Genomic DNA, 27,871 nt, shown 5'->3' on the forward strand with positions numbered 1-27,871 from the left:
GGCTATCGCTGATTGGATCCGCTGCAGCCGAGGCGGTGCGCCACTCCAGTCAAATTTGGTATCAAGGATCTTGCCTCCAGCCAGCCGGTAACCCCAAAGCCAACGAAAAGGGGTTGTAAGACTTCTGTCCCTCATAAGTGGGATCTCTCCAGCTGGACCCAACTTCGGTCGATAGAAGAAGACGCCCGAAGCATTAAGCCGAACAACAAATCCAACTATTCAATCCTCGTCATCCTGCTCTGACTCTGCGCTTGTCCGCAGCTCATATGCAAGGTCGTAGCACTCCGCCAACAGGTCTTGCACCGCGCCCTGCCCCTCTGGAATGTCGTTGCCGACCTGGAATTTGCCATCGACTCTCATATTGTCGATGGAATTCAGCTTCATGCTGTAGGGGTACAGCTCTCGGGGACTCGTCACTCCACCGGCTTTCTTTACCTCAACCAGACATCGGCGCAGGGTAAGTAGCTGGTTGTACACTGGTAGAAGCGCTTCTGAAACTGGTTCTGAAGCGAGGAGAAGCTGGTAGACGTATGCATATCCACGTCGGATTAAGTACAGCAGTGTCTGGATTCATTAGCGGAAGCGTACTCGGACGGCGCGGTCAACCTACTCGCTGAGCATGCAGATCGGCAGGACGACCCTCTGCATCAAAGAAATTACCATCCCTCCTCGAATCGTCAATGCGATCGAGTTTCCTCTGCCACATGAACAGATCTGTCTCGCGTAGCGACCATGCTTGAGTCATCGTCAATCGGTCGAGGTTATTGCGGATTTCGATAAGTTTGTCATAGGTTTCCTGGAAGCGCTCATCGATCTTGCCTTGCCTGTTCTCATTGTCAGCCACGCTATCGCTCTAATCGCTCACGTGATGCTTACTTCTCTTCAACGATCTCGCAGAACTTCTGACATCTCTGCAGCAACGGCACAACCAAATTCTGGCCAGAGCCGACGTTGCCATCTTCTCCAGGGAGCTTGCCATCCTGCATGCTGTTCTCGATATCCTTCAGCTTGCTTCGTAAGTCTTCAAGATCCTTCTTGTTATACTGGCAACGTCAGTGCTGGTTTCGGGCGTTTTCAAATGGCACTTACAGTGCTTCTGGTGTTCAACGCTGCGATTGACCTTAGTATCGCGACCAACTTCTCCCAGATGGGTACCATCTCTGGACTGAGCGTTGACAGAAATTCCCGCAGCTCCTTCAGAAGCACTCTGCAAATCTCCAGGCGGTACTGGATTCTTGTGAGGAGATATGGCGAGTACTTCTCGTGTGATCGTGAGAGTGTGTCTTCCATCTTTGTTATCGTGTGATCGAGACTATCGAGATCCTTTTGACTGTAGAACGCGGCTTCCTTGAGATGCTCACAAAGGCGGGTGATCGTGGAGGTCACAGCGTATATACCAGGCGCTTCGCTATTTCTGCCAACTGCCATAAAGAAGAGCGATATCAGTTGCAGGCAGTCGTCGAGCACGGTATCTACTCGGTTCTGGACCAGATGGGAGCCTCGGACATCGTTGAGATTGTGGATTTGGTCGATGATTTCTTCGTACAGTGGTAGGACGTCTTGGGATTTGACGTATGTCGACTTGTCTTGCTTCAAGAGCAGTAACTTATCGCGGGTCATGAGGAGTTTCTCGAGGATCGGCTTCTCTTGTGGCCCGACCGGGGCGTGCGTGACGGGTGAGTCGGACATGGTGAGAATGTGGCATGCAGGTGTGTTGGATGGTGGCGCTGAGTAGCTGAAACGATGCGCTTGTAGCCTGTGAGTCGTGGAACTGTGCTGGCTATAAGTATCTGATGAATGGGTGGGTATGTTTAATCAGCAGAGGCAAAGATGGGATGGGCGTAGCAGCTGTTGCGCCTCAGAGGCGGCATCTTCGCTTCTTTGGAGTGCCCCGCATGCCTGGCCATCGCCCACCGTCATCTGCTCGTCTAACCTTCTGCATCGGGAACCGACATCTCTCTGCCAAGATTTTGAACTCGTGCCAAGACAGGCACACGAACTTCGAAAGATTGAGCGCAGTTTGAGACGACCACCACCGCCATTGCTTACCAGGACCTTCGTTCGATACCCAATTCAACCACGAAGTCTGCCCAACACCGTCGCAATGTCCAACGCCGAGCTCGCTAACGCTTACGCCGCTCTCATTCTCGCGGATGAGGGCATCGAAATCACTGTACGAAAACTGCAAAATCATTGAAAGATCCAGGATAGCTAACTATTCGCTCATGTAGTCCGACAAGCTCACGACCATCATCAAGGCTGCCGGTGTCCCCGAGGTCGAGCCCATCTGGTCAAGCCTCTTCGCTAAGGTACATACCGCCCGGCCCTGAAATAGTACCAGTCTAACGATCAAATGCGCAGGCTCTCGAGGGCAAGGACGTCAAGGACATGCTCCTGAACGTCGGATCAGGAGGTGGTGCTGCTGCCGCTGCTCCTGCGGCTGGCGGTGCTGCGGCCGCTGCTGGAGGTGATGCCGGTGGTGCAGCTGCTGAGGAAGAGAAGAAGGAAGAGGAGAAAGAGGAGTCCGACGAGGATATGGGCTTCGGTCTGTTCGACTAAATGCGCCAATGTCTTTCACATGCTCGCCATCCTCTCAACGACCTTCGACGAAGTCTACAGCGCTACACCGTGTATGGATGCGCCAGATCTGCGCATACCTGGCGCCATTGAATTGCGGTCGATGGTCACGACATATGTGAACGCATGAGACAAAGGGAAGAGATCAACAGAACGACAGCCCGGGTCGAGCTGCAGCACGGCTAAGACGCATGCGGGCGCTTTCAGCATATCGACAATCCCGAATCGTGCTCTGAATGCAAATCACAATGTCTTCACCTTTCTACTTGTCCCTCAGTGTGACGATCATGTTATGTGTTTTGCGGACTATCCGCAAGATGAGTATGACGCTGACTTCAGCTCCAACGCCATTATGCAGCATCGGCTTTGTGAATCGAAAACCGTGAATCGCGGACGTCCTTTGCAGAGCCTCAACGATATGGACCAATGTACCGCAAAATGGTTACCTGCGTCTGGACATGGTCTACATGCCCATTTTGGTGTGCATCAGACCCTCTGGTTTTTTCGCTGTCCCGTAGAACTCAATCGTTGCGGCAGATACCAGGAGTCTGCTCAAACACCTTCAACGCTCGCACGACCACCTTGTCCGTGCTTTTCAAAGGCATCTTTTCTTCTGCCAATGTCATGAAAGGTGTCTCAGATTCAGGGGTACACCGGAGACTTATCCAATTATCCAGACCGAGCCTGTTGCAGGCGATTTTTCCGGTCTTTCCGTATGGTAGCGAAGTTCACGAGTCCTAACACTGTCCCTTTACGTCGCAGCAAGCGGCTTCTGGAATCATGGAAACCTGTCCGTTTACCGGCGTGGTGATTGAGGAACGAGACCGGTGCATACAACGATCGTGAACAGGTGCATGGAGAATACTGGCCTTTCAGTTCTCTTTCGGCTTACAGGCTTCATCGACACGATGTCTCCTGGCGCGTTGCGGTGGCTCCACGTGGCTCAAGCTTTGTCTCTCGGCTGTTTAAAAATCACCATACACAGTAGTCCTAGGTCCTTCCCCGCACCCCGCCTGTGACATCTGGCCTTTGATGGTTGTTTGCATCGAAGTCTGACTTGCCTCAACCTTGATGCTCTTCGTGTTACACACAGCACCTTCTCCTTTAGTGACATATAAGGCTGATAATATCAGTTATGGCAAGGACTTGGAGGGCCACGAACCCCAAGCACAACCCGGACACATCACGGTCCAGGAGTACTTGCCATTAGAGGTTCAAGCTGCCTCGGTGCGAGCATTCGGGCTGGCCCCACACGATGCCTGAACCATGCGGTCGTCAAACTCCCGGACATGAAGATCGTGCGGTCTTCGACGTGTAGCTAAACCGAATCAACAACGAGGCCCTCTAGGCTGGAGTCGCTTAGATCGCCATCACAAATGCTAGCACTAACGATGCAGCTGTCATTAGCCCCAGAAAACCGGAAAAGTCAAATCGACCTACTGCAGACTATCGAAGTGCCGGACTAGTGTGATGGAAAAAGCTGATCTGGTACTTATGGCCCGGACACCCTCCGCATTTCGGTTGTATTTTCTGATTTCAACGTTTGCCGTCTTCTATTGCAGTAGGTAGTCTGTGCCAGGGGTCAGCGAAGAGCAACATGGCCGATCACGGTCGACATCTCGTGCACAGGTGAGTCACTGCTGCTGCTTGCTGCCGCAATATACATACTAAGCAGTGTCTAGCCACGCCCACGAGGAAGATATTCCGGGGACAGTGAATTTGAAGGCTGCTGGTAGGCTCCGCAGAACGAAGGCTACAAGTCAGGAAACTCACACAGGGTTTAGAGGGCGATGACACTGGTTACGGACAAGCACTCTTTCCTGTGCCAGCAGAGGACCCTAATGATCCTCTACAGGTACGGTTGCCACTCAGCTTCCATGGAAATGATGCTCACACCAAGTCAGTGGTCTCCGTTCAAGAAGAATATGATCTTGATCATCTGTTCGCTGTACTCTTTCCTTGGCAATTCAGCTTTGCTTGGACCTGCCGTCTACATCGGCATCTACTCAGAAGAGTTCCATATCACGCCGACGAAAGCCTCTGGACTCGTCTCCTATTCGAACCTGGCTTATGGATTCGGCTCTCTTTTGCTGGTGCCAATGTATCTCAAATTTGGAAGAAGGCCTATAATGCTGGGTTCAATTCTTGCTGTGAGACCATCTTCTGCACTTCAAAGACGCAACTGACCCTATAGTTTGCCGGCGGCCTCATTGGATGCTCTCAATGCAACACCTTCGATTCCTTAATGGCCTGCCGTGTGATTCAATCATTTGGAGCAGGCGTCTGCGAAGCGCTGCCGGTCCAGCTGGTCAATGATATCTTCTTCATCACGAACGCGGCAAGCGCCTGGGGTACTATACCGTTGCTTTGTGCTTGGGAGCAACAGGTGGGTTGTTTCTGCCTGTCGAAGATGATCTACTAACGCGAGTAGGCCCCATTTACGCTGGGTACATGCTTGCGGGAGGCTACTCCTGGAGACTGTTCTTCTATGTCGGGTTTGCCTTTGCAATGGGCTTATTCATCCTGGCTTTCTTCTTCGTCGAGGAGACCGCGTACGATCGTGAGTCGATGAAGTCCCAACTTGGTCCAGCAACAGTCGTCGACGAGAAAGGGACTGGGAATCAGCTGGTTGAGGTCCCCTCCAATGCCATTGGTCGCAAGTCCTTTGCAGCTACCCTCAAGCCATGGTCCAGAGTCTACGAAGGGCCCTTTTTTCAAGTCATGCTCCGCTCTTTCACGTACTTTTTGGTCCCGAGCGTCTTCTGGGTAGTGACGACTTATGGTAAGGCGAGACATTTTTACCGCAGCGCAGTAGCTAACAGGCACAACAGGTATCAACATTGGACTGGGAGCATTGGCGTTCAACTATACCTTTCCAATAGTAAGTCTATCCACTTTTTGTAGGCCTGAACCATTAGTCGATCAGGGAGCAGTCTCGACTCAACACCTGAGATACTTGTCATGACGATGTCTTGGATCATCTTATAGCCCCGGGCGAGGCACTGCCATCTTTGAAGCTCTCCTGGCGGCGAGTTCACGATTGTCAGGTCTCAAGCCCATCTAACCTTCCACTACCTCTTGCCAAATTCCGAACTTCTGGTTCAGGCTGACCAATATCGGCAGTTTATTGTCCAGCCGCCGTATAACTGGTCACCCACCAATTCTGGCCTCATTGCCGTCGCATCTGCAATAGGATTCTTTTTGGCTATCCCCCTCACGACCACATCGGACCGGTTGGCTGCCCGACTGACCAAAAAGAACAACATGGTCCGCGAAGCAGAAATGCGTCTGGGAGTCCTCCTCGTCCCTCTGCTCATTGGTCCTGCTGGCCTCATACTCTACGGCTATGCCGCTCAAGAGCACCTTCATTGGATAACCTACTTCGTCGCAGTTTCCATGACGTCCTGGGGCTCGTACTTCTTCTTCACTTTTACACTAGCTTACGCAGTGGATTCCCATACAGCCAGCATGTCAGAAATGCTGATTGCGATGAACTTGGGCAAGCAGGCTATCTCTTTCGCCATGGGCATATATCTCCTGGACTGGATCCTGACAATCGGATACGTGAAGATGATTGCAGGTATCTTCTGTGGTCTTCTACTCCTCAACAACCTGGCAGTCATTCCGTTCATGTTGTTCGGAAAGAAGATTCGAATTGCATTTTCGAAGACTTGGCTGGCAAAATGGCACAGCCAAACAGCAACAGTGGGCGAGACTCATTAGGCAAATCCACAGCGATCTGACCTGAAATATTCGCTACCAAATTAAAATGCTGAGAATCGTTGGCCACCGTCTTGGCAACAGGACGAGATAGTGAATCTGAACCACTGCGTAATTAATTTGGGACGCGTAGACAGACTTTGGAAGCGGACATCGAGTCTTCAGACCTGTAGGAATCTAGGGAATCAGCTTGAAAGTGGCGTTTCTCCGAGCGCTCTCCCCACCACTGTCCAGCCCATCTCAACCCTGTCGCCTAGCAGACCTGGACCCTTGTTCTTACCCCAGCTACCTTTCTGGTCAGGTCACACGCTCTTGAAGATCTCGACCCCGGAGAGCCCCGCCACTTTCTAGGTATTCTGAGCCGTCTTCAGCTTTTGCCTGTGCATTACGAGATTGCACCACAACAACGACAGTTCGGTCAATGTTGGCAGGTGCGCCCTGAATGAGCTCAAGCGGCACACAACATGGTCCTTCGGCAATGCAATGTCTGTGGTAGGCGGTTTACTAAGTGAGTAGCCCTGTTGGCTCAGGCCTGGTCAACGCGTTGGCATCCCAGCGTGAATGGACAGCATCCTTCCCTTGCCATTCTGAGATCTCAAGACTGACGGTGCTGATGGCAGGACTGAGCATTATAAGAGGGTATGCAATTCTAGGTTCATTTCCGCTTACATTACTGACGATGGTTGATATAGCACGAGCGAAGTCGTACGAGCCCCACCTCCCACATCACTGCTGTGGATGGTATGCTAACCATAATGAAGACACGCGTGAGAAGCCTTACCAGTGCTCGGTATGCCAGAAGGCATTCAGTCGAAGGTATGGCCGTAGATGACGCATGCAGGAACAGTATCTGATCATGCAGCGATGTACTCTTCCGGCACATGAAAAGCCACACCCAAAAGGCTGATGATGATGCACAAAAACGTCCCCAGCTCGAGCGAAGGAGCACCATTTCTGAGGGTGTCAATCCTGACCCTCAGGCGCAGACGCATCAGCAGCAACAGCCTCACCGCCAAAGCTTCGTACAGCCGTCCAGCACACAGCATCAAGGCACGCCGGGTATCTCGGTGATGCAACTGCTGTCTCCGATCAACGACTTTGCTACTCGTCGAGACGCAAATGGCACCTCTCATGCGAGACAAACATCCATTGGTATGCCAAGCTCGTATATCGACCCGAGACCAAATCAGCATCGACAGGACCATATCACCATACCAACGGACTGGTCGTCCTCATCGCCTGTGACCCAGACTGCTCAGCCAGTCAGTCAGGCAAATCCAAGCCGCGAGTCAACCACGCAGCACAGTGCCGACGTCTCGACCTACGAGACAAGTATGTCTGGCTCGCATCAACCGGCCCAGACGCCACAGTCTGATCTGGGACAAGCAGGTTTCGGTGCGAATGCGATGGACTGGCTGCCACCAGGTAACATGCCTGGGACGGACTTTCACGATCCCTTTCAGATGTGGCTCTTCCCTTCATTGGGAGATCTTGATGCTTCTCCAGACTTTCTACAGACATATGGAGTTACAACACCGGCTTTTGCCATGCCGGATCCGAAGTTGATGCAAGAAAGCCAGAAAACGTCGCAGGAGCGGACAAAGAATATCAGCAAAGTTCCGCGAGAGCGATTTTCGCGCATACAGAAGTGCTGGTCCTCTCGACCACATCGCCTGCATCGCTTGATGCCTAGTCTCTGGAAGGACATCATCTCGTACCATGTTGATAACCTCTTCTCAGAGGAACATGCTGTACCAATTCAGCCTAAGGCAGGCACAAACTGGGGTCTTGATGCCGATTGTCGGTTCCGATTGCGCGATACATTCCACACTCCCGCACCGTCAGCAATTCATTCACCAAAGATTCAATCGTCTACGCTCGATAACCATACATTCAAACTGGAGGACTCGAGTACATTTCCTCCTGCCGAGATTCTCGATATCGCTATGGGATTATTCTTTCGTCGTTTTCATCCAACAGTCCCATTCATCCATGTACCAACATTCTCAGTCAACAATACACCGCCGCCGATGCTTTTTGTGGTTTGTCTGATCGGACTGTCCATTCTCGGGACCACTGGCGCTACAAGATTTGTGTCGAGGATGTTTCCGACTTTCATACAACGAGTCGCCAACAATCTCGCCGCGTGCACTTCGGGCGCAGCAACACCTGTCCAACAGATGAGTCATCTTGCGACGGCGCTACTCACGCTCCATCTGGCTGCCATGACAGGGGATAAGGACACGATTATTCAATGTCAAATGCTGTACGTCACGACAATGGCGGTTGCTCAGCAAAATGGCCTCTTCTCAGCCTGCGACGGTCAAGATCTCAGCGCGCTGATACTGGATCTCAATGAGTCAGAGCATCAATGGAAGGCATGGTCCCGTGTCGAATCTGCGAAGCGACTCATCTTATGTACCATGACTTTGGATTCTTGGTACAGCGTCCTTCTCTCCCGATCGCCAATTGTCCGATCTGAGTCCGTTAAGCTCTACGCGCCTTGCATGATCAGCTATTTCAAGCGAAGTCTGCCACACAATTCCAATCTCTTATTCGCAGTGGCCGCACATCCATCTCACCAACCTTCCAGATCAGCGACTTGCACACAGCATCATTAGACCCATCAGTATCGCTTGGCTTCCTAGGGTCCTCCACGCTCCTAGCTCTGCTTCAAATCCAAATCTACGAATCGTACCACCGCCTCATGCCCGTTGACCAGCAGCAAATCGGATCGCTCATCCCTTGGCAACTGTACGCCGCCGACATGAAAGCTCGATCTCTCGTGCCGGCCCTTCTAGCTTCGACTTCAATCTGCGGTCCACAAATGCGCATCCACGACACCAACACGCTCGTGCTCTGGCACAGCCTAAACATTCTCCTCCTCGCCGACCTTCGTATGTTTGAACTCGCGGCAGGCCGGCACGGTGCCACACCGGCCACTGGTGCACTCGAGTCCATCTCTTCATGGTCGCAAACCACATCCGCCCGCCGTGCCGTCGTTCACGCTGCGCAGAACTTCAAGCTTATGCACGACCGACGTGTCAGCGACAATGTGACTGTTCATTCTGTGATGGCCCTCTTCTCCTCCGCACTCATCCTCGGCTTATACCTTTTCATGGTCCCTCCGACGACCAACCACAACAATCGCTCGACAGTCGAGCTCATCGACTGGGATATCGACTGGGCGGAACTCTCCGATACGGGCTACACTACGGACCACACCTCGTCTGGCTCTCCAACTGGCGAAGCTTCCTCCTACAATCAGCACAATCCGTCAGGCAGCATCTCGAGCGCCTACGGCGGCACGTCGAACCCGCACAATCCCGACAGCGATAGTCTCTCGCCGCCCGCACACTTTGTAAAATACGGCGGGACGGTCTCGCTCAGCGGCGTAGCGCATCAGGGCGGGTACGAGAGTGCCAGGCGGGTGCTGTTGGAGTTTGCTAACCTGATGGATGGGATCTCTGGAAGGAAGCTGAGGGTGTATACGCAGGTGCTGCATATCATGAGCGATGACCTGATGGTGATAGACGCGAAGGAGTAGATCTCCTTTGGCCTGAGCCTTGTGACTGGCCGCGGGAGATGCCTGCATTGTATAGCTGGGAGAATTGTATGCACAGGATATATTCCCATCAAAACCCTCTTGAGATACAATGTGTGCCATGGAAGCAGGTTACAAATGGCTGAGTGCATGGGTGCCGAGTTCGTGCTAGCAGATTACCTACACCGTAAGTGCCCATCTTCACACCAGGCGTCGGGGCTCCTGCTTGCAGCGACTTTTCGCTAAGCCTTTGGATGAGGAAGAAACGAGGGTTTCACGACTGCCCGTTGGCTGTAGCTGGAAAGCAAATTATTCTCTTAGGTCAGTATACGATATCTGTGCTCAAGAATGCAGGAAAGAGCCATCCAAAGGTAAGACAGCAAGCAAACAGCGAAGGAAGACAACTCGAAGCCCATCTGAAAGTTCGACAAGAGCAAGGTACGGCGAAGCAGAGGCACGCAGTATGCGGAGGAGAGCTTAATCGACGAGAAGTTGAGCAATCTTCCATTCTATGTCAACCCACCGACACGTAATTCTTGTCGCATCGTTGTCTGTGTTCGATAGCAGATCGCTGTGACAAAGACCTGTAGTAAAGGCCCACCGTTGCTTCAAGCTGAATCCAATCCGGTCCGGTCCCGTCAATGACGGGGCAGTGGCTGTGCCCAACTCCGACCAGGCTTTGGCCCCGAGGTAAGGATACGTCTTTGTTAGCTATCGCAATGCAGCAAAGGCACTACGCGCAGCCCGAATAGCATCTACCGCGATGCTCGTCTTCCACAGTTGAGCAACATCAGTGCCATTCGTCCCCAAGATCTCGCGCTCCAACGCTGTCAATTCCAAGTCGAGGAATTGCTTGTTACGATCGGTCAATTGCTGATTGAAAGCCTTCTCGATGATGAGAATCTTCGAGCGACGCTGACCCTTCATGCCCTCGATCTCGTTGCTGTCGTTCTGGTCGGCGGCGAGTGCGGCTTTGAGTTGCTCGAGACTCTGGAAGAAGCGAAGACCATATGTGGCGCGAGTGGGAGCTTGAGCTTGACTCTGAAGGAAGCGACCGTCATAGGTAGCGCGTGTGAGAGCTTCGACGTTTTGCTGAGACATCAGTTCAGTGCTGACTTCTCCTGTCGTATGACCCGTGGCACCTGGATCTTGGACGCTTGGCTAGTGGCGGAAGCAACGGGATCATGGCTGCCTGACACATGATCTTGCTGGTTGGTAGATACAGTTGACTGGAGCTGGGCTTGTGGACCGCCTGTTGGAGCCACGACATTCAGAGTATTGCCAGTATTCGGATCATCTGGACTCGCGGCATTCTGGCTCTGAGGTTGTGTGCGATGGATTGGAGCTGAAGAAGACGCGGTCTGTTGGGTTACAGCAGGAGCAAGAGAAGAATCGACGCCACTACGAGAGACTGGAGCATGTATGTTCTGGCTTGGAGCACCGTCTGGAGGCCGCGCGGCGATGATCTTGTTCCAAATGTTGTATTTGAACATGTCTTCGGAAGTGCGGTAGCGCCAAACAAAGGTTTGAACCATACTGCTGACCTCTGTTCGGTTCGGCTGCTCATTCCAGTAGCGAACCTGGATTGTGACAGTCCCTGCGTTGCTCTGTCGCGAACTCAGGTAATTGCCTATAACATGGGTCAGCGTTTGCTGCTTGATCGAAGCACAGCAGCTTGTGTGGAGGGGCAGGCATGATGATAAGGCATTGTTGGCTCCACAAAGGATGTAGAAATGCAGAACAAGGATGATGGAGATATGGTGAACACAGAAAACAGGGTTGAGCCTTACCGGGATCAGCGAAGATCAACTTCTGTGCTCCAGCAGCCACGAGCCCTTGACCAACAGCACTCTGTGGCAAGACAGCCCCAAGCCGCAGCTTCAATAGACCTTGAGCACGGAAGAGCTCTTCTCTGGTCAAGACGAAACCGACCATTCGACCTTGAAGAAATACGTCAAACTTAACGCGGTTCCAGCCACAGTCTGCAAATCTTATTAGCCAAGTACATGTGTGTCCACGAGAGAACAACTTACGAGTGAAGCGAGGGGCGATCGTGATATCGATGCCGAATCTGGCGCCGTACGCGGGAACCTCAACGTATACAGCCTTGTATCGGTTGGTTGGTGCAAAGTTCCAGTTGTCTGGGTCGTCGTATTCGGCAAAGGTATCAGGAGCAGCGGCACGATTGTGCTTGCGGAAGTCAGGGTGAGTTGGGTGCAGCTCTTCGTAGGTCGGCGGCTCGCTGCTGTCTGGTCGAAGCGTGATCTCGATATTGTTGAGGAAGACCATCTTGAATGTCTGGTGGGTGGTATGCTGCGCCAGCAGGAAAGAGTTCTTAGTTCTGGATGCGTTGTTCCTGTGCCTTCGCAGGTAGGTGTGAAGTTTCTGACAGAATGCAGGCTGAGAACTGTTTGTGCGAGGTGTTTAGCAATTAATGGAGAAGGCCAAGGCTGAAGACGCTGCCTGGCAACGAAAAACAGAAGGCAAGAGGCTTCATTTGCTGCAGAGAGCGTCAATTGCCTTGCCAATACCTTCACCACTTCACATTGGTGTGTCACAGGGACACTTTGCCCAAGCACTTCACGAAGATACATCACTGAGGATCGTCAACAGAAAGCTTCAAGCCACAACTTCTTCGAGTAAGCCACCGAGGGTGCTGACGATATATCTATCAGTCTTAGCGGTACGTGCAAAGGGATGATCATTTGGCCAGGTATATCTCGTGAAGCTGTTTGCTACAACGGTCAAACGTCTACTAGCCTATTTGCTGGGTCTGCTTTGTGTGCCAGAGAAGGTTCCTTGTTGTGCTGTATCTCTGGAACCTTTGGCCAGTACTGCCGGAAGTCATGGCTGTGGTTGCCTTGTTAGCTGACAGTGGCAACCACGACAGGGTCGTACTTACCCGAGGACATAAGCTCCCTTCATCATTTCCTGTCTTGCCTCCCGCGAGCTATTCATTATCTTGAAGAATTCAAGTTCTCCTGCCTTCTCCGGGTCTGTATCTCTCAATCGACATGTATTGCCATAGCTCACGGGATGTGTTACGTTATCATACTTGTCTTTTCGAATTTCGGCATACTTGTCCAGGAGGGAGTCTGGACAGCCCTTCCGCAGCACACCGACCAAACAGTCGGCGACGCCAGCTGCGTCGCAAATTCCGGTCGTCAGACCCATGCCTCCAAATGGCGAGCAGGCATGTGCTGCATCGCCCGCCAGCAGACAGCGTCCCTTTCGGTATGACGGCGCCGTACGCTGGTGAAGGCGATACGGACTAACCGCTTCGAGCTTATAGCTGTCCTTTGACAGTGGCTTTGGTCCAGGAAACATGGCTTCGAATTTGTTGTGCACATTGGCCAGCACTTCCTCCTTGGTCAAGTCCTCCTTTTCGTTGTACGAGACTCTCCAGAGACCTTGAGGATTGATCTTCCCTATCAAACAGAAGTGCTCGGGGTGGATAATGAACTGCCCTCGCGTGAAGCCGTGATCCAGGAAAGGATACCCCGATACGTTGCACGCCACGAGCCATTGTGGAAGCGTGAATCCATCGTAGCTCAGACCCAACAGCTTGCGAACGGTCGATCTCCCGCCATCACAGCCGACGAGGTACTTGGCCGATAGCTTCCTCTCACCAGATGAAGTTAACAACGTGGCTACAACTGAACCTTCTGCCTCATCGATCGCATCGATTTTGTGGTCGAACAGAATCTAGTATACATCGTCAGTGCACGTCTTTGCACAACATCCTCCCACCCACCTTCGTGTTCTCATATCGACTCGCGTGACGCTTCAGAATCTCCGCCAGCTGATACTGCCCACAGATAACATTATCGAAAGTCCCAGGAATCTTGTCCTCCGGCCCAAATCGCCCGATCTCTTTCTGGTCAATGGTTATCCAGCGGATCGGAGAGTTGTAGTCTCCAGGCTCCATTCCGACAGCTCGCGCATCTTGGGCAACGCCAGCTCGCTCGAGCTCGACGACAGCAGCAGGACCGTACGCCATTGCCCGAGGCGAGTCATCGATATCCGGTAATGCTTCGACCAAGATGACACGGACGCCCGACTGAGCAAGGAGAAGCGTTGTCAGCAGGCCAGACGGACCTGCGCCGACCACGAGGACCTCACAGTCCAGCGTGTCGGCCTGTTCATCATTGCGGACTATCATTGCTGTGTTGTTAGTTGGACTTCAGTAGTCACACGAAGTGCTTCGCTTCATTGCGTGACAGCATATCAGGCAGCAGACTCGTGTAGTCATGACTGCTCGGAATTTCCCCCATGCAGGGTCGTTTGAGCCGCCAGGGTATGGGCACCAACAGCTCTCGCGCTCTGCCCTAATAGCCGCGGCTGGATTCGAGGGGGTCAACACCTTGTGGGGATGATGTGGTATGGCAGGAAAGGGAGATGAAGATGAGGTGGGGAGGAAGGTGGGTTATTCCGCGAGCGGGGAACGCTCTAAGCTACAAGCAATACCATATGGGGAGGTTTACGGCTAGCTTCGGGGTCAACATTTGGACGACACGTTTCTACTACGTGGCTGAGTTGCAGAATGCTATCAAAGGGGGCAGCAGAGCACCCAACATGTCGCAGAGCCTCACACAACGACAACGGCAATTTTGACAAGTCCATTGCCAGCCGCTACTCTCGTCACTCTGTGAAGGTGGACTATCGAGAACAGCGATTGTGCTGAGACGCCTTGATATTATCATGAAAACATCATTTGAAAGGTGATCATCGCCTGTCTTTAGCAATCCTTGCGTCCCAGGTGTGAATCCGATCTTAGATCAGGTTTCTTACGCTCTAGTGGGCATTCAGGGTTGCCCGCTGATTAATCTCATCTGGCGCTACCATAGTAATGTTTCGATCGCTGAGTAGAGTAGATCTGAAGTGGATTGGCACCGGGATTGCTCGCTGACCGTGCTTGTTTCGTGTTGTGATTGGGATGGGTTTGACGTTCGACGGCTGGCTTTGCTGGTCTTGAGCTCGTTGCGAATCCGGTCGCTTTTCAGTAATCCAATCTTGGCAGGAAGTCGTTCTCGCCAGCATGCAAACGTACTCGATAGAGGTCATGCTTCACCACCGCATCCTTCTCCTCAATAAGATCCTCAATCCTCATTGCGCAGTCCACGTAGCGCCCTGACATGAAGTCAAGCTGTCCGCTTGCCAGAACCGTCATCATACCACCTGCTAGGTATGGCGTATCCCAATCGACATCTCCCCCTCCCAGGATTGCAACAGCGGTTTTGGCTGACTTCAACTCGCCCTCGGCGTCTGCTGAGACATATTTGAGATCATCGGTCTTGCCGTCCACTTTGTTCTTGAAATCGTGGAAGAAGCGGGTGGCTATTGCACCTGGATGAATTGCAAACGCTTTCACCTTCTGGTCGTGATTTTCAACGTGGATGATCTCGGCCAGACGAACCATTCCCAACTTTCCGAGAGTGTAGCTTGACATGCCTTGGTTCGAATGTGCGCCGGCGCTGGAAGTGAAGATGATCCGGCCTCCGTGCTCTTGCTTGCGCATGTAGGGGAGAGCGTAGCGACTGAAATTGTAAGCACCGCGCATGGATACCTCTGCAGTGTTCCACCAGATCAATGGGTCTCCTTCGTGAGTTGGGAGCCACTGTGGTGGACGGCCGGCATTCATGATCAGAGTGTCTATCGACCCGAAACGTGACACGACATTGTCGAGGAATTTGCGAACTGCGACTGGATCGCAGACGTCCAGAGCCTGACAGTAGATTTCGACAGTGGGATTCAGCTTTTTGCAGATGCTGCCCGTTTCGTCCACCTCATCCTGCTCGAGGGCCACCAAGCTCAGAGACTTCGCTCCATAGCTGAACAACTCTGCTGTCGCTCGTCCAATGCCTCTGCCACTGCCGGCAATTACGACGTTCTGGCCTTGCAGCTTGGCCGCTAGCTCGCCATTGGCTCTTGTGTCGGTGCTATGATAGCAATCGTGCAAATTGCCTAAGAACCTGTGAGTAGGCATGGTTGAAGAGTGCTGTTTCCCGTCGTTTGGCGCCGTTCATTCTCGTCTACTGCGAGTCGTGCTGCTTGTATGTGAAATCTGTCATTCGCGTTCCCATGCCCCACAGTCCAAACATGGATCGGTACATGTCCAGGCTACACATAGCACATGTGGGACCACCGGAACTTCCGAGATCGAGGGGAACATGTGCGAATGAACCTGCGAGAATGATCTCTGGCCTTTGCATAGCAGTTTGGGGTAGGGGAGGTCGTGCTTGCTCATTCGGGGGTGGTCAAACTTGAAAGCTGGAGACGACCGAGGTTCCAAGGTTGACAACATTCCGTGGGGTACCCCACATGCCCTGCACGCACAAAGTCTGGGATGGCGCTGTCATTGAAGTAGCTCGACTGCTAATGGCTCCTCAACGTTCTGCGACAGATCGCATCGAAAGTCACGGTATCGATGACCGCACCGAATCCTGCTACATGTCAGTAACATCGCAATGAACAACGACTGGCATACTCACCATAGCACATGATCTCTTCCCTCAGCGCCTGTTCAAGCCGTGCGAGTTGACCCAGAGTAATTGGCGCATTCTTGTGCCACTCCGTGATCGCCTTCCAACACATTACCGGTACTAATTCGCCTTCGAGACTCAGTCTCTTCGATGTTTGCGCTAGCGCTTCGAGTTGTGTCCTCAGATGCTCTGTAGACACAGTCCACTGGGTGCCTGTAGGTACAGGCTGAGCCTTTGCAACTTGCGCATCCAGCATTTGTACGTCGGAAGATTCAGGCGGAATCTCCAGGATCGAGGATTGCAGTTGCGTTGCATGACCGTTCTCGTCGTCCTCGCCGATATGCCGATGCCAATGTGGGAGGCATGGCTGTTCGAGGGCGAGTACGAAAGAGATCGCGGTTTGAGCGTCCTCAATTGAGGCGAGTGGGTCTTTGCTGCTTGGAGGCGGGAGGTTGAGCGATGGCCGCCCGGACGACACTGGTAATGATGCATCTGCTGGAGTTGTAGTCAGGCGTAAATGCTGCATTTCTCCAGTTTTGCCCACTACTTCTACGCGTGTTGTCAACGCCGAGTCTTCCACAGTATTCATTTCGGGAGGGATTGTTATGTTGCTGGCAGCCAGGAGAATGCGAAGTCTGTCGTTCACGATATCCTTCCGCGCCAAATCGCGCGTAAGGCGGCCATTCTCTGTTCGCAAGTACTTGATCTCAGCCTCGAGGTTTTCCAAATACTTCGCTCTTCGCTCGCGATGTGTACTGTGGAATTTAGTATGCTGTAGGGCTATGCTTGAAGACGCCAAGCGACAGAAGGCTTACCGCTGTGCCCTCCTTATCTGCTCGCGGCGTTTTGTCGAGATTTCTTGGGGAGCAGGACTCAACGACTCCTTGAAGCGTGCAAACATCAGGACGGTTGATTCAGAGACGAGTTGTCGATTTATGGAAGACTCACAGACATGGCTTTCTGATATACAGGACGGCTGACAAGAGGCATTGCGCCCGCGCGAAGCCGAGAACTCTCAGATGCAGGTGACGCGTTAGCCGAAACCTATCAATGATAAAGACGCATGCAAAAGTTAGTGCCTCTTTGCCGCGTTATATTGCTGCTGCTCTTATGAAACTGCAAAACCGGCGTTGAGGACTATGCTGTACGCCTGTAGTCGATTATATGCTTCCGCGGAAGCGTTGTTGCTCGAGAAGGCCATGATAGATTGCTAATTTGCTTGCCTCACCATAGGCTGAGGTAGCGGGTACTGGGCATCCTTATCCGTACATTCGGCTCGCTCACCGCATTTCGTACTACCACTCACGAGCTTCAGCTGCCTCTTTGGCGTTGCCATGGGTGGCCCAGCGCGTTTAGGCACGGAGATCCGAGGCCGATTAGGCGGCGAGCCCTGCACCGAATCTTCATATAAATGGCGGCTTTCTCGGGCTGCTTGTCTATGGCCGTCGGTTTCAAGCTATGCAAAAGTACACGTGCTTCAAAATAGCGCCCAAAAAAAGACGATCCAGGGAATTGGAGATCTCCTTCCAGAACAAGCTGGGTTTGCCGTGCTCGTTGCATGGAGGTGATGATCGCCACTGAGTTGAGAAAGCGATCTGTCGCTCTGTAGCCTCAGCGTTTTCGTGCAGCCAGCTGACAGAAATTTAGTCCTGAGTGAAAGAGTCGCACAATATGCGCCTGCAGTTGTTCACCAGCGGCTATGGTTGCCACGGTTCACCGTAACAGGTACCGTTGGCCTCGACGACTCGCGTCCACATAAGGCTGGTTTCAGAGTCAACAGGCATCACCAGGCATCATTGGTCACGAGGCGGTCGCCGAGAAGGTCATGCTCCCGGACAACAATGCAAACACATGGTCATCGACGATGCTACTGAGCTATCTGCATATGTGACCAACAATAAAGACGCACATTCCCATCGTTTGACGCACTGGTCGCACCTTTCGTAATTGTTTACACTCCGGGTCGGAACAGCCAAGATGCGAATTGCCAACCTACTTGTCGCTGCCTGCACGGCATCAACAGCGCTTGCATGGGGATCTCTAGGTCATCGCACTGTTGCTTACCTTGCCTCGCTGTACCTGACGCCTGAAGCAACGAGATGGACAAATCGTTTGCTTAATGGGCAAGATATCTCAGAAGCCGCCCTATTCCCTGACAAAATCGCCCATATCCCCATCTTCGCCTACACCCGCGCCTGGCACTACATCGACGCCGCTGACGACCCACCCCGCCTCTGCGCCATCAACATCACCCGCGACTGCCTGCCCCACACCGGCTGCGTCGTCTCCGCCATCGCAAACCACACGGCGCGCGTCCTCGACCCCTCCCTCCCACGCTTCCTCCAGGCCCAGTCCCTCCGCTTCGTGCTGCACTTCATCGGCGACATCCATCAGCCGCTGCACACGGAGAAGGAGGACCGCGGCGGGAACGGGATTGAGGTTGTGTTTGACGGGAGAAGGACGAATCTGCATAGTGTGTGGGATAGCCTGATGCCGAATAAGTATCGGAAGCGGGATGAGTGGTGGCCTGGCCCCCCAGGGGATCCGAGGCGGGAGAGGGAGGAGGAGGCAAGTTTCTTGTGGGCGAAGGAGTTGTTCGATTCGGATGGGGAGGCGGGGGATGTGAGTAGGGAGTGTGTTAGTGATGCGGCGGAGTGTGCGTTGGAGTGGGCGCAGGAGGCGAATGGGTATGTGTGTAGCTATGTGTTGAGAGATGATGTGGAGGGGGTGCAGGCTGGGGATTTGGGTGGAGAGTACTATGTGGGTGCTGTGGAGATTTTGGATCAGCAGGTGAGGAATGGTGGGAGGAGGCTGGCTGCTTGGTTGAATTTGATGGCTGATGCTACTGGGGATGAGGCAAGTGATGGGATGCTCATCGTGCAGGATGAGTTGAAGTAGATGCCATTAGCCCTAGTGCAATCAATCGTAGTCTATCCAGGTGCGTGATCTATCATGCTTGTCCGTCTATGCCGTGAGGCTCAGGTCTCGCTTGTATGATGGCCCATCTGCCAGAGGTGAATGTATCGGAGTCTGGTTTCTGATCATCAGCCTGGCGCCCTGTCTCCCGTGATGCTCGAAACTGCAGCAGAGCAGCGGTTTAGTGGCCGTTCAAAGTTGGCACGATCCTCGTCCCGGCCTCATCGAAGTCGATCTTCTTCCCCGAGATCATGGACTCCTGCAACGCATGAGCAATCCTGACTGCACTCACCGCACCCGACAACTTCAGCGGCAACGGCTTGTCATCAAGACAACACGCCACAAACTCGTTAGCCTCATTGACCAGAGCCTCCCGAAACCTATCATAGTAGTTCTGTGGAATCTCTTTCCTGATGCCCGTCGACTCGTAAATACTAACGAGATTCATCTGAGGCTGCATGTTCACCGTCAACTTACCCTCAGTTCCGATGATCTCTGTCGAGTCCTCCTGACCAGCGGCCATCATTCTGCACGTGTAGAAGTAGGCAATTTTCCCACCCCAGAACTCCACAAATCCAACTGCATTGTCTCGATCATTGTGCGCGTCTAGGCCAGGAGACACGGCCGACACGCCGACAGCGCTGATAGATTTGATGACTGAGTCCTCGCCCAGGAACCAGAGTGCTAAATCGATGTCATGGACCGAACAGTCAACAAAAATCCCGCCGGACGATGCAGCGAAGTTGATAAAGAAGCCTGAAGGGTCACGTTTGTCGCAGGTCTGAGAACGAAAGATAGTCGGTCGCCCGATGAGACCAGATCGCGTCTTTGCGTAGGCGTCTTGATATGAGGCGTCGAAACGGCGGGAGAAGCCGCACATGACCTTCTGAGAGGGATACTGCTTGATGGATTTGGCGTATGTGTCGACGACCGTTTGGGACTGTGTAACCTTGGTGTTAGCTCTTGGCATTCACAGAAGCATATCCCGACTACTCACGATCTCGGCGTCGATACTCAGTGGCTTCTCACAGAGTACGTGGAGGCCCTTCTGCATAGCCTTGATGGCTTGCTCGGCGTGAGCGGCGGTGATGGATGCAATGACGACGGCTTCAAGGGCGGTCTCGTTCTCAAGCATCTCGTCGAAGCTTGAGTATGTTCGCACATCTGGCAAATTCGTGGCAGCCCATTCTAGTTCGTGCGGCGCTGGTGAGCAGGCGGCGATGAGTTCTGCTCGAGGCGTGAGAGCGTTGAAATGGTTCGCGTGGCGGGCACCCATACGGCCGAGGCCAGCGATGCCAATCTTGAGCTTTCGAGACATAGTAGCGACTGTAAATACTGCGTAGGGACAACGAGTGTGCAATGTCAGTGGCTTGCCGAGGGAGGAAGGCGCATCTAATATAGCACTACAGCCTGCAAGCTGTGTCAAACGAACGTCAAGCCTTGGTGTCGAACAACTCATGAAAGGGGAAGTGAATACTCCCTACACGTGAATGAACGTAGTAGTCGGTGTGATGCCTGGTGGGGTGTAGACACTTCACTCGGCTACATTGGCCTTGACTTTGCGGCGAACTGCGCGTTGGCCTGTGACATCCTGACAGCCTGACCTTTAACAGGTCAGATGTACAGGATTTGTTCGTAATATGTATATAATAATATGGCAAGGTGTTCTTGCCAACGGCAACATATCCCGAAGGCAAGATATTCCGAGGTTGACCGCTTGCAGATCTTCAGGGGTTCGAGCCCGTCGGATTGCTCCGTTGCGCGGCATAGCGTGATGAACGTGGGGACGTGCAGGACGATATTCCTTCCCGACAAAGAAATCGTGTAGCCAGTGGCCTTGCAGGGCGTTGGCATGACCGCGACGGCTGCAGTCTTATCTTGTTAAGTCAATTCACTGCTGCGATACGAGGGTCATCGACGCGAGGCCCACGGGTGCAGCAGTACTACTTCAGATCAGACCACCGTGCAGGAACGTGCATGACCGGGTTGGGCGGCATCAAGACGCCTGGAAGGCACCGGGAGCGAACATAAACCTGTGGTTCGCATGGGGACATTTATATCAGGTCATGAGCGGTCGTCGGTGATGGGCAAGGAGGGTCGAGTAACAGGTCTGAAGCGGTACTCACCGACAAGCGGTCTTCGGAAAACACCTGTCGGTTGAGATTGGACAAAGTGCGCAGTGTTTCTGCGGCATGTTGCTAGCGGGTTCCAGACTGTGGCGATTGCGCCTCATACGAAGATGATTTGCGACTTGTCCACAAGTCAATGTGTCGACGTCCTAGGGCCATTGGTGGGATATCCATGTATCATTGGTGTATAGATGAGTTCATTGTAATGCGTTCTTCCTCCTCTTTGCCCATGACGAAGCATTTCGTAGGCTTACCGACCGCTGGGTTTGGCAGGCCTCAGTCAGAGGAGGATCTCCTTCTTCAGGGGCGACACTAGTTGGAGATCTGGTTTCTGATGTTAGCATGGAGCTCGGTTTCTCGATGACGCCGCCGTACCTTAGGGTTGACAGGCTTGCCAGAGCTCTTCTCGTACTGTCCTCTGGCGAAATCTGTAGCCTTCTCCTCGTACTTGTCATATTTGTGGTCCTTGTCCATGCCGAGCTTGTCCTGCACAGCATTGACACCCTTGTCGAGATAGTCCTGACCACCTTGCTGTCCCGAGCTGTCGAAATGTCAGTAAATATACATGTCAGGAGCGAATGTCGAGGCGTACGCTTGTCCTCCGGTAGTCCCTGTAGTTCCATGGCTGCCACCGCTGCCGGACAGCATCGACTTTCCCTTGTTGATCAGATTGTCCATGATGAATTCAGTTCAAGACTTTCGATTAAATTGTGAGGTAGTGTTAGGTGATAGAGACAAGTCAGATCGGTTGAAGGAGCCCCTCAAGTACTTATCGCGGGAGCAGCAAGGTATGACGCAACCATTGACACGTTCCTGAACGGCGGGGCAGTAACGTCTGGCTGCGAGCAGCACTACTATCTCACGGTGTACTTACCTGCTGAACGAAACCTGAACCTTGGATAATAGGAGCATCGCTGGGATTGGCTACCTTCAGGATGCAAGTGATACCTACCAGCTGGACAAGGGTAGCGTTCCTGCCAAGTTTCATGATACTAGTATCCTTTTGACATGGCAGCTGGGTTCAAGCAGCGATCATCGAAAGTTCCCCCAACGCCCGGAGTAATGACATAGGGTTCAAATGAGATGTGGCTCAGCTTGCACCGCCGCAGATGGCGTGTGTCTGAAGAGGATCTGGAGCATCCCGGATTCTTGTATGCAAGCACATGAGCCACCCATTGAACACTTGTGAGAAGACGCGGCTTTCGAAGCATGGAAGTGCCCAAGTTCGGGATCTGCACGCACACTGCTTGGCTTCAATCGATTCTTTTCTGCCATCGATTGTCAGGTCAATGGGCTCCTACGGAGAGTGCCTTTCACGGCGGCTCACAGCAACAGCGAAGACGCCTGCTCGTGGTCTGACTTGATTCATGTCTTTCCGGGGATCGCGCTGGTTGCGGAGAGTCGCAGAACAGTGGTCGCGATGTCCAAAATGTAGCGGCTCTACCGCCAAGTTAGATTACTGTAGTAACGGAAAGACAGAGATAAGACTGCTGCAGTAATGCCTGGGGTGAGCCGTTTCTAGGCGACCGGGCTACCTTCAGGCGGAGAAGGACTGGCAATCATCGCGCATATCCATCCCGCGTCACGAGCACATCCGTTTGATCGTGAGATATAGGCAAACCATTCCATATCGAAGCGAGGACGATTGCTCTTTAATTTACGTCTCGTCTGAAATCCTCATCTGCTTCTCAAATCAAGCTTACCAGTCTCTATCGCGTGTGAAGGACTACGGCGGGTGTTTTGCGGGTTTCAAGACCTTAAAGCCAACCGCAGGGTCAGGGTCTCCACGGCCGCTAGAGGTGTTTCCGCATCTCAACAGCCTCTTCCAGTTTCACCATCAATCCTCCATCTATTCATCTTCTCATCACCACGCCTCGCCATTAACCATCTTCTGATCAGACTTCTGGATCGAGAAACTTACCGTCAACATCCCACTCCTTTTCGACCTTTTCCCGACCGAGAATCGAGCCGGCCACCATGGCTGAGATCCGTCGCAAACTCGTCATTGTCGGTGATGGTGCCTGCGGAAAGACTTGCTTGTTGATGTGAGTGCATCAATTGCAAGTCATCTGGCGTTGATGCTAATGATGGACCAGTGTCTTCTCGAAGTACATTCCCAGAGGTAAGACCACCACTCGACCGATCCGGACAGCATGCGTATCCTCCCACCGCATCTCCTTTATCTGCGCCACTGATATAGCACGAGCGGCGATAAACAAAATGGGTCCCATGCCGGCCCTGTGGCTCTCAGTCCTAGTACTGACACATCTCTATAGGTCTATGTCCCCACCGTCTTCGAGAACTACGTTGCCGACGTCGAGGTCGATGGAAAGCACGTGGAACTAGCCCTATGGGATACTGCTGGTCAGGAGGATTACGACAGACTTCGACCTCTTTCATACCCGGACTCTCATGTCATCCTTATCTGTTTCGCCGTCGACTCCCCCGATTCGCTGGACAACGTTCAAGAGAAGGTTCGCAGGCCACAATCATTTCAAACAATCGCAGCTAACACTTTGATAGTGGATCTCTGAAGTTCTACATTTCTGCCAAGGGCTCCCCATCATCCTCGTCGGCTGCAAGAGTGATCTGCGTCACGATCCTAAGACCATCGAAGAGCTTGCGAAGACCTCTCAGAAACCGGTAACGCCAGAACAGGTAAGGCTAGCCACAGCGAAGCCGGTGCAAGACGCTAACGAGGAGACCAGGGTGAGGAAGTCCGCAAGAAGATCGGTGCCTACAAGTACCTTGAGTGCTCAGCCAAGACCAACCACGGCGTTCGCGAGGTGTTCGAATCGGCGACCCGTGCTGCTCTTCTGACTCGCAAGAGCGGCAAGGGCAAGCATAAGTGTATGATCCTGTAAATGCGTGTCATGGGACCACGACCACAGCGTGCAACCATTCCGCCGTCTGTCGAATATACCTGGATACGATCAACCAACAAGACCATCCATTTGTCGCCTTTGACGTCTTGACATTCATCCTCTTTTGGCGGGAATCTGGGTGGGGAACATAGGGTGGGAAAGAATGCAAATGGGAGTCAGCAGCGTTATTCCTGTCTACGCAGATCTATGAGTCTTCCACTGGTCAGCATCAGGTGCTGGGCCCCGCCAGCATCGAAGGCGTTTCGCTTCTGCGACCGAGATAACCATTAGTCCACTACTCGATCAAAGGCGCTCTCGTTACGGCGTTTGCAAAGTCGTGCCTTGGTCATCCATGCAACTAATTCACCCCCAAGTCATATACTAGACAATCAGATGTGAACATTGCAGAAGGAACACAACTTGAGGCTCTGTCTGTGGTGCTGTGCTTGCCACGTCTGAATTCTGTGGCCGACACGATGATTTCATACGCTCGACACATCACGCAAGTTGACTGACATGTCGTGAAGCTGCTGGCCAGATCAACTGCACGCATCCGCACCATGAGTCGCTGTAGATGAAGTAGATACATAGACTGTCTTACCAGATCAGCAGTGTGCTTGCTGTGCGAAGTTCTTTTTGGTGGTCTGGTCACGTGCTCTCGGTCAAATGTCAACTCCATGTCTCTACCTCATTGCAGTGTTCCTACACCGTGCATGGTATTGACCAGATCCCTTGCGTAGCACTCTCGCGGATCGCTCGAGCGGACAGCACTACTCCATGGCTCCTCTAAGACTTCCTCTTCGCCATGTCATCCGTATCGAGCGCCGGGAAAGTGCTTCCGGCGCAACTCGCCTTCCTCACGATCTACAATCCCGCCTTCGGTGACAGCGATGAGACGGAATACGAGCAGATCTTCTTCCATTACTCGAATGATCAGCATGTTCGGAAACATCAGACGCTGTTCAAGGACAGGCCTGACACGCACAACAAAGCTGCAACAGAGGTAATTGAAGCCGTGAAGAATGAGCAGCTGCGTCAGGTAGGTCTTGCTCGTGGCATGGTCGACTTCGCCAAGTATGTACGTCGTCCGCTCGCCATACACGTCAGTTCATTGACAACGAGTGCAGCAACTTCTCCAACGGCACCTCTGTCAGTGCCATTGAGACCGAGAAGTCCAGGATTGTTCTACATGAGCTAGAGCCCGGATGGTGGATTCTGGTGTCTATTGATCTGACTCGGCTGCCTGCTGCTGCAAAACAGCAGTCACCACCAGATTCGAATGTGGAATTCTCTTCCCGGGAAGTCGCACCTGGGCAGCTGCTCATAGCTCAGCTGCAACGAGCTCACGATATCTTCTTGCTTCATCAAGCGGCAAATCTCAATGACCTGCATACTCGTCTGGGACGTCCAAGGTTCAGTGCAGTGCTTGAAAAATACTGGACCAGGTTCAGCAGCCGGTGGGACGTGCTGCTTCACGGAAATCCCATAGTGGACGTCTACAATGGCACGAAGCTGGCGGGTGGAGGTGAGCTCGGGATAGGTGTGGGCGAAGAGGAATGGGGCAGCGGCGAACGTGAAGTTCTGGAAGACTTCGTCCATCGGACCGAAGGCCTCAAGGATCTCATTGTGGGTCGCTATGGCGATGCTGCTCCTGCAGTCGATCTTCCAGAAAAGACCGCTCAGGATCCAACACCCTGGCTCGGCACTGGCAATGAGCCTCTGGCTGCGGATGGTCTTGTCTTCTCCGGCATAGGTGCTCTGTCGAGGCGCTCTCTTGCGACTGTGTCCCAGTGGATGGAAGCAATATCCACGGATGGCGACAATGCTTACGGCGTGGGTGATAATCCAAGCTCTCGGCCCAGAGCACGAAGAAAGAAGCAGAGGACGGATGCACGACTTCATGGCAGGCAGCCGCTCCATGAGGGAGTCCTGAGCCCGAAGTATCGTCACTCTCGTGATAAGTCGCCAGATTCCGGCAAAGCGACGAGGAATGGCTCCTCTGCTCCGCCCCGAATCCCTCCACCTGTTACCGGCATCGTCGAAAGAGCGCTCGCGGACGCAACGAGAAGTGCAGAGGAGAGTGACAAATCGCCACGCGCAGCAGAGCATTCCGGATCGTACTTCGACTCTGATAAAATGGTCAGCTATCTAAAGCTCGGGTATGGTTCGAGCTGGACTCTAAATCCGAAGGGTTTTTCAGCTGGACAGAATGAGGAATCAAATGCAAAACAGCCCGACACGTGTGAAGTATCTGTGAAGGACACCGTTCCAGAGACTCCACAGGAAGAACTCAATCAGATCGATCCAGTCCCCGAGATGAGCGATAACGATGAGCATGCTGCAGCGCCTTTCGTCCAGCGTGTCGAGCACTCGATAGGTCGCTTCCTCATTGGCCTTCCTGGCGATCTTGAGAACGCCGAGTTCGAGGCCGAAGCCACCGACGAGCCTGGTCATGAGACAGCTATAGACGCAGCCCGGGACAGCTCGCGTATCTTCATGAGGACAGTCACTGTGCAACTCGACCATCGACACCGCTCACAACGCCGTAATTCGACGTCTCCGATCAGATCGTCCGAAAGTCATGACAAACTACGGGTGATCGTCTACGTACACAGACCATTCATTTTCGTTTTCCTGTTCGATCTCCAGACTGCCTCCTTGACGATGCCAAGTTCCTATCGATCTATCCACCATCAGCTAGGACCTCTACAGAAGCCGTTATTACGCAGCACAGATCCTGCTCGTATCCCTGAACGCCTCATGGACGTGCTAGGCGACAAAGTCAATCAGCTTGGCTCTGCTGGCATATACGACTGGATCTATGATCCTGCAAAGCTCACTGTCCGGACAAGCATTCCCAACATCCCACTCCCGGGCAGTTTAGCTGCTGAGGGTATGCTTGGAGTGACATCTGGGGCAAAATCAGCTCAAAGCCGCAGTGCTTCAGGCGCATGGTACACGCTGGGCATACCGATAGGAGCGCCTTCTCCACCTCTTGTCGAAGCTAGCTCCGCCGCTTCTCGTCAGAACACAACACTCGTCCGATCTGACTACACACGTCTCGATGCTTTGAACATCCACTCTCAGCTCCTCCACACCTACATCGCCACACGACCTGGGCAAGGTGGCGAAGACGAGATAGAACGTACCGTCAAGACCGCTCGAGGCTGGTGGATAGTCTGGATGCGCAGCTCCTTAAGCCCGAGCACTACCCTTCCAGTCACACCAAATGACAGTGCAGCTCCCAGTCCAGGTCCTGCCGTTCCAAATCAGCTTTCTCGTCAGCAACGCGAGGGGTCAAGACCTGACTTCGACGGCCGTGGTGTCGAGATCGAGGCTTTCCTGGTGCGGCGAGCCATCGATCCTGGGAATGCTAAAGTTGAGCAGAAGCGCAACGGCAGTAGTGGGAGATGGCTTGGTCTGGGAGGTAGCGACGCTGGTAGGTCTGTGAGTGGGGCTAGTGCTGCAAGTTCATCCGTCGCGACGCCTACGAGTGCGAGAGGCGTTGTGGAGGGGATGGGCATTGATGCAAGGAAGTGGGTTGAGGCTTTAGCTAAGCTGAGTTGCTAACGTGGCCCAAGTCGTCTAAGGGCCCGTTGCCCCGTCAAGGGTTGCATGAGATGGATGGTTTGCGATGGC

General features: G+C 53.1%; 13 protein-coding genes across 13 annotated transcripts; 6 read left to right on the forward strand and 7 right to left on the reverse strand.

The window, feature by feature from the left end:
- Positions 1 to 219: 219 nt before the first annotated feature.
- AB675_5881 (uncharacterized protein) lies at positions 220 to 1,689 on the reverse strand (the record flags this gene model as incomplete). The annotated part of the gene is made up of 4 exons (XM_018146127.1): positions 220 to 564; positions 611 to 824; positions 877 to 1,043; positions 1,090 to 1,689. 4 exons carry the CDS (start codon positions 1,687 to 1,689, stop codon positions 220 to 222), a joined length of 1,326 nt encoding a protein of 441 aa, XP_017998774.1.
- A 415-nt stretch (positions 1,690 to 2,104) lies between these two features.
- Positions 2,105 to 2,707, forward strand: AB675_5882 (60S acidic ribosomal protein P1; the record flags this gene model as incomplete). Its single annotated transcript, XM_018146128.1, has 4 exons — positions 2,105 to 2,173; positions 2,232 to 2,309; positions 2,362 to 2,400; positions 2,510 to 2,707. The coding sequence occupies 4 exons, from the start codon at positions 2,105 to 2,107 to the stop codon at positions 2,705 to 2,707; spliced, it is 384 nt and encodes a 127-aa protein (XP_017998714.1).
- Positions 2,708 to 4,174: 1,467 nt separating this feature from the next.
- AB675_5883 (putative MFS-type transporter) lies at positions 4,175 to 6,300 on the forward strand (the record flags this gene model as incomplete). Its single annotated transcript, XM_018146129.1, has 8 exons — positions 4,175 to 4,206; positions 4,260 to 4,309; positions 4,362 to 4,432; positions 4,482 to 4,727; positions 4,772 to 4,928; positions 5,009 to 5,359; positions 5,409 to 5,458; positions 5,701 to 6,300. The coding sequence occupies 8 exons, from the start codon at positions 4,175 to 4,177 to the stop codon at positions 6,298 to 6,300; spliced, it is 1,557 nt and encodes a 518-aa protein (XP_017998744.1).
- Positions 6,301 to 7,178: 878 nt separating this feature from the next.
- Positions 7,179 to 9,844, forward strand: AB675_5884 (uncharacterized protein; the record flags this gene model as incomplete). The annotated part of the gene is made up of 2 exons (XM_018146130.1): positions 7,179 to 8,779; positions 8,860 to 9,844. 2 exons carry the CDS (start codon positions 7,179 to 7,181, stop codon positions 9,842 to 9,844), a joined length of 2,586 nt encoding a protein of 861 aa, XP_017998885.1.
- A 708-nt stretch (positions 9,845 to 10,552) lies between these two features.
- AB675_5885 (uncharacterized protein) lies at positions 10,553 to 12,130 on the reverse strand (the record flags this gene model as incomplete). Its single annotated transcript, XM_018146131.1, has 4 exons — positions 10,553 to 10,933; positions 10,984 to 11,471; positions 11,632 to 11,823; positions 11,875 to 12,130. The coding sequence occupies 4 exons, from the start codon at positions 12,128 to 12,130 to the stop codon at positions 10,553 to 10,555; spliced, it is 1,317 nt and encodes a 438-aa protein (XP_017998681.1).
- Positions 12,131 to 12,585: 455 nt separating this feature from the next.
- On the reverse strand, positions 12,586 to 14,003 carry AB675_5886 (Para-nitrophenol 4-monooxygenase; the record flags this gene model as incomplete). The annotated part of the gene is made up of 3 exons (XM_018146132.1): positions 12,586 to 12,691; positions 12,744 to 13,546; positions 13,596 to 14,003. 3 exons carry the CDS (start codon positions 14,001 to 14,003, stop codon positions 12,586 to 12,588), a joined length of 1,317 nt encoding a protein of 438 aa, XP_017998831.1.
- Positions 14,004 to 14,840: 837 nt separating this feature from the next.
- On the reverse strand, positions 14,841 to 15,827 carry AB675_5887 (3-oxoacyl-[acyl-carrier-protein] FabG; the record flags this gene model as incomplete). The annotated part of the gene is made up of 1 exon (XM_018146133.1): positions 14,841 to 15,827. One exon carries the CDS (start codon positions 15,825 to 15,827, stop codon positions 14,841 to 14,843), a length of 987 nt encoding a protein of 328 aa, XP_017998862.1.
- Positions 15,828 to 16,216: 389 nt separating this feature from the next.
- AB675_5888 (uncharacterized protein) lies at positions 16,217 to 17,224 on the reverse strand (the record flags this gene model as incomplete). The annotated part of the gene is made up of 3 exons (XM_018146134.1): positions 16,217 to 16,284; positions 16,333 to 17,078; positions 17,139 to 17,224. 3 exons carry the CDS (start codon positions 17,222 to 17,224, stop codon positions 16,217 to 16,219), a joined length of 900 nt encoding a protein of 299 aa, XP_017998861.1.
- A 1,076-nt stretch (positions 17,225 to 18,300) lies between these two features.
- On the forward strand, positions 18,301 to 19,221 carry AB675_5889 (Nuclease S1; the record flags this gene model as incomplete). Its single annotated transcript, XM_018146135.1, has 1 exon — positions 18,301 to 19,221. The coding sequence occupies one exon, from the start codon at positions 18,301 to 18,303 to the stop codon at positions 19,219 to 19,221; it is 921 nt and encodes a 306-aa protein (XP_017998772.1).
- Positions 19,222 to 19,420: 199 nt separating this feature from the next.
- Positions 19,421 to 20,557, reverse strand: AB675_5890 (scyllo-inositol 2-dehydrogenase (NAD(+)); the record flags this gene model as incomplete). Its single annotated transcript, XM_018146137.1, has 2 exons — positions 19,421 to 20,179; positions 20,237 to 20,557. The coding sequence occupies 2 exons, from the start codon at positions 20,555 to 20,557 to the stop codon at positions 19,421 to 19,423; spliced, it is 1,080 nt and encodes a 359-aa protein (XP_017998822.1).
- A 1,091-nt stretch (positions 20,558 to 21,648) lies between these two features.
- Positions 21,649 to 22,046, reverse strand: AB675_5891 (uncharacterized protein; the record flags this gene model as incomplete). The annotated part of the gene is made up of 3 exons (XM_018146138.1): positions 21,649 to 21,699; positions 21,744 to 21,909; positions 21,961 to 22,046. The coding sequence occupies 3 exons, from the start codon at positions 22,044 to 22,046 to the stop codon at positions 21,649 to 21,651; spliced, it is 303 nt and encodes a 100-aa protein (XP_017998674.1).
- A 1,299-nt stretch (positions 22,047 to 23,345) lies between these two features.
- AB675_5892 (GTP-binding protein rhoA) lies at positions 23,346 to 24,232 on the forward strand (the record flags this gene model as incomplete). Its single annotated transcript, XM_018146139.1, has 5 exons — positions 23,346 to 23,413; positions 23,465 to 23,525; positions 23,645 to 23,842; positions 23,892 to 24,026; positions 24,077 to 24,232. 5 exons carry the CDS (start codon positions 23,346 to 23,348, stop codon positions 24,230 to 24,232), a joined length of 618 nt encoding a protein of 205 aa, XP_017998740.1.
- An 805-nt stretch (positions 24,233 to 25,037) lies between these two features.
- On the forward strand, positions 25,038 to 27,802 carry AB675_5893 (uncharacterized protein; the record flags this gene model as incomplete). Its single annotated transcript, XM_018146140.1, has 2 exons — positions 25,038 to 25,306; positions 25,360 to 27,802. The coding sequence occupies 2 exons, from the start codon at positions 25,038 to 25,040 to the stop codon at positions 27,800 to 27,802; spliced, it is 2,712 nt and encodes a 903-aa protein (XP_017998710.1).
- Between the last annotated feature and the right edge of the window lie 69 nt (positions 27,803 to 27,871).

Source organism: Cyphellophora attinorum (assembly GCF_001299255.1).
Source record: "Cyphellophora attinorum strain CBS 131958 chromosome Unknown Contig17, whole genome shotgun sequence".
Taxonomy (NCBI): Eukaryota; Fungi; Ascomycota; class Eurotiomycetes; order Chaetothyriales; family Cyphellophoraceae; genus Cyphellophora; species Cyphellophora attinorum.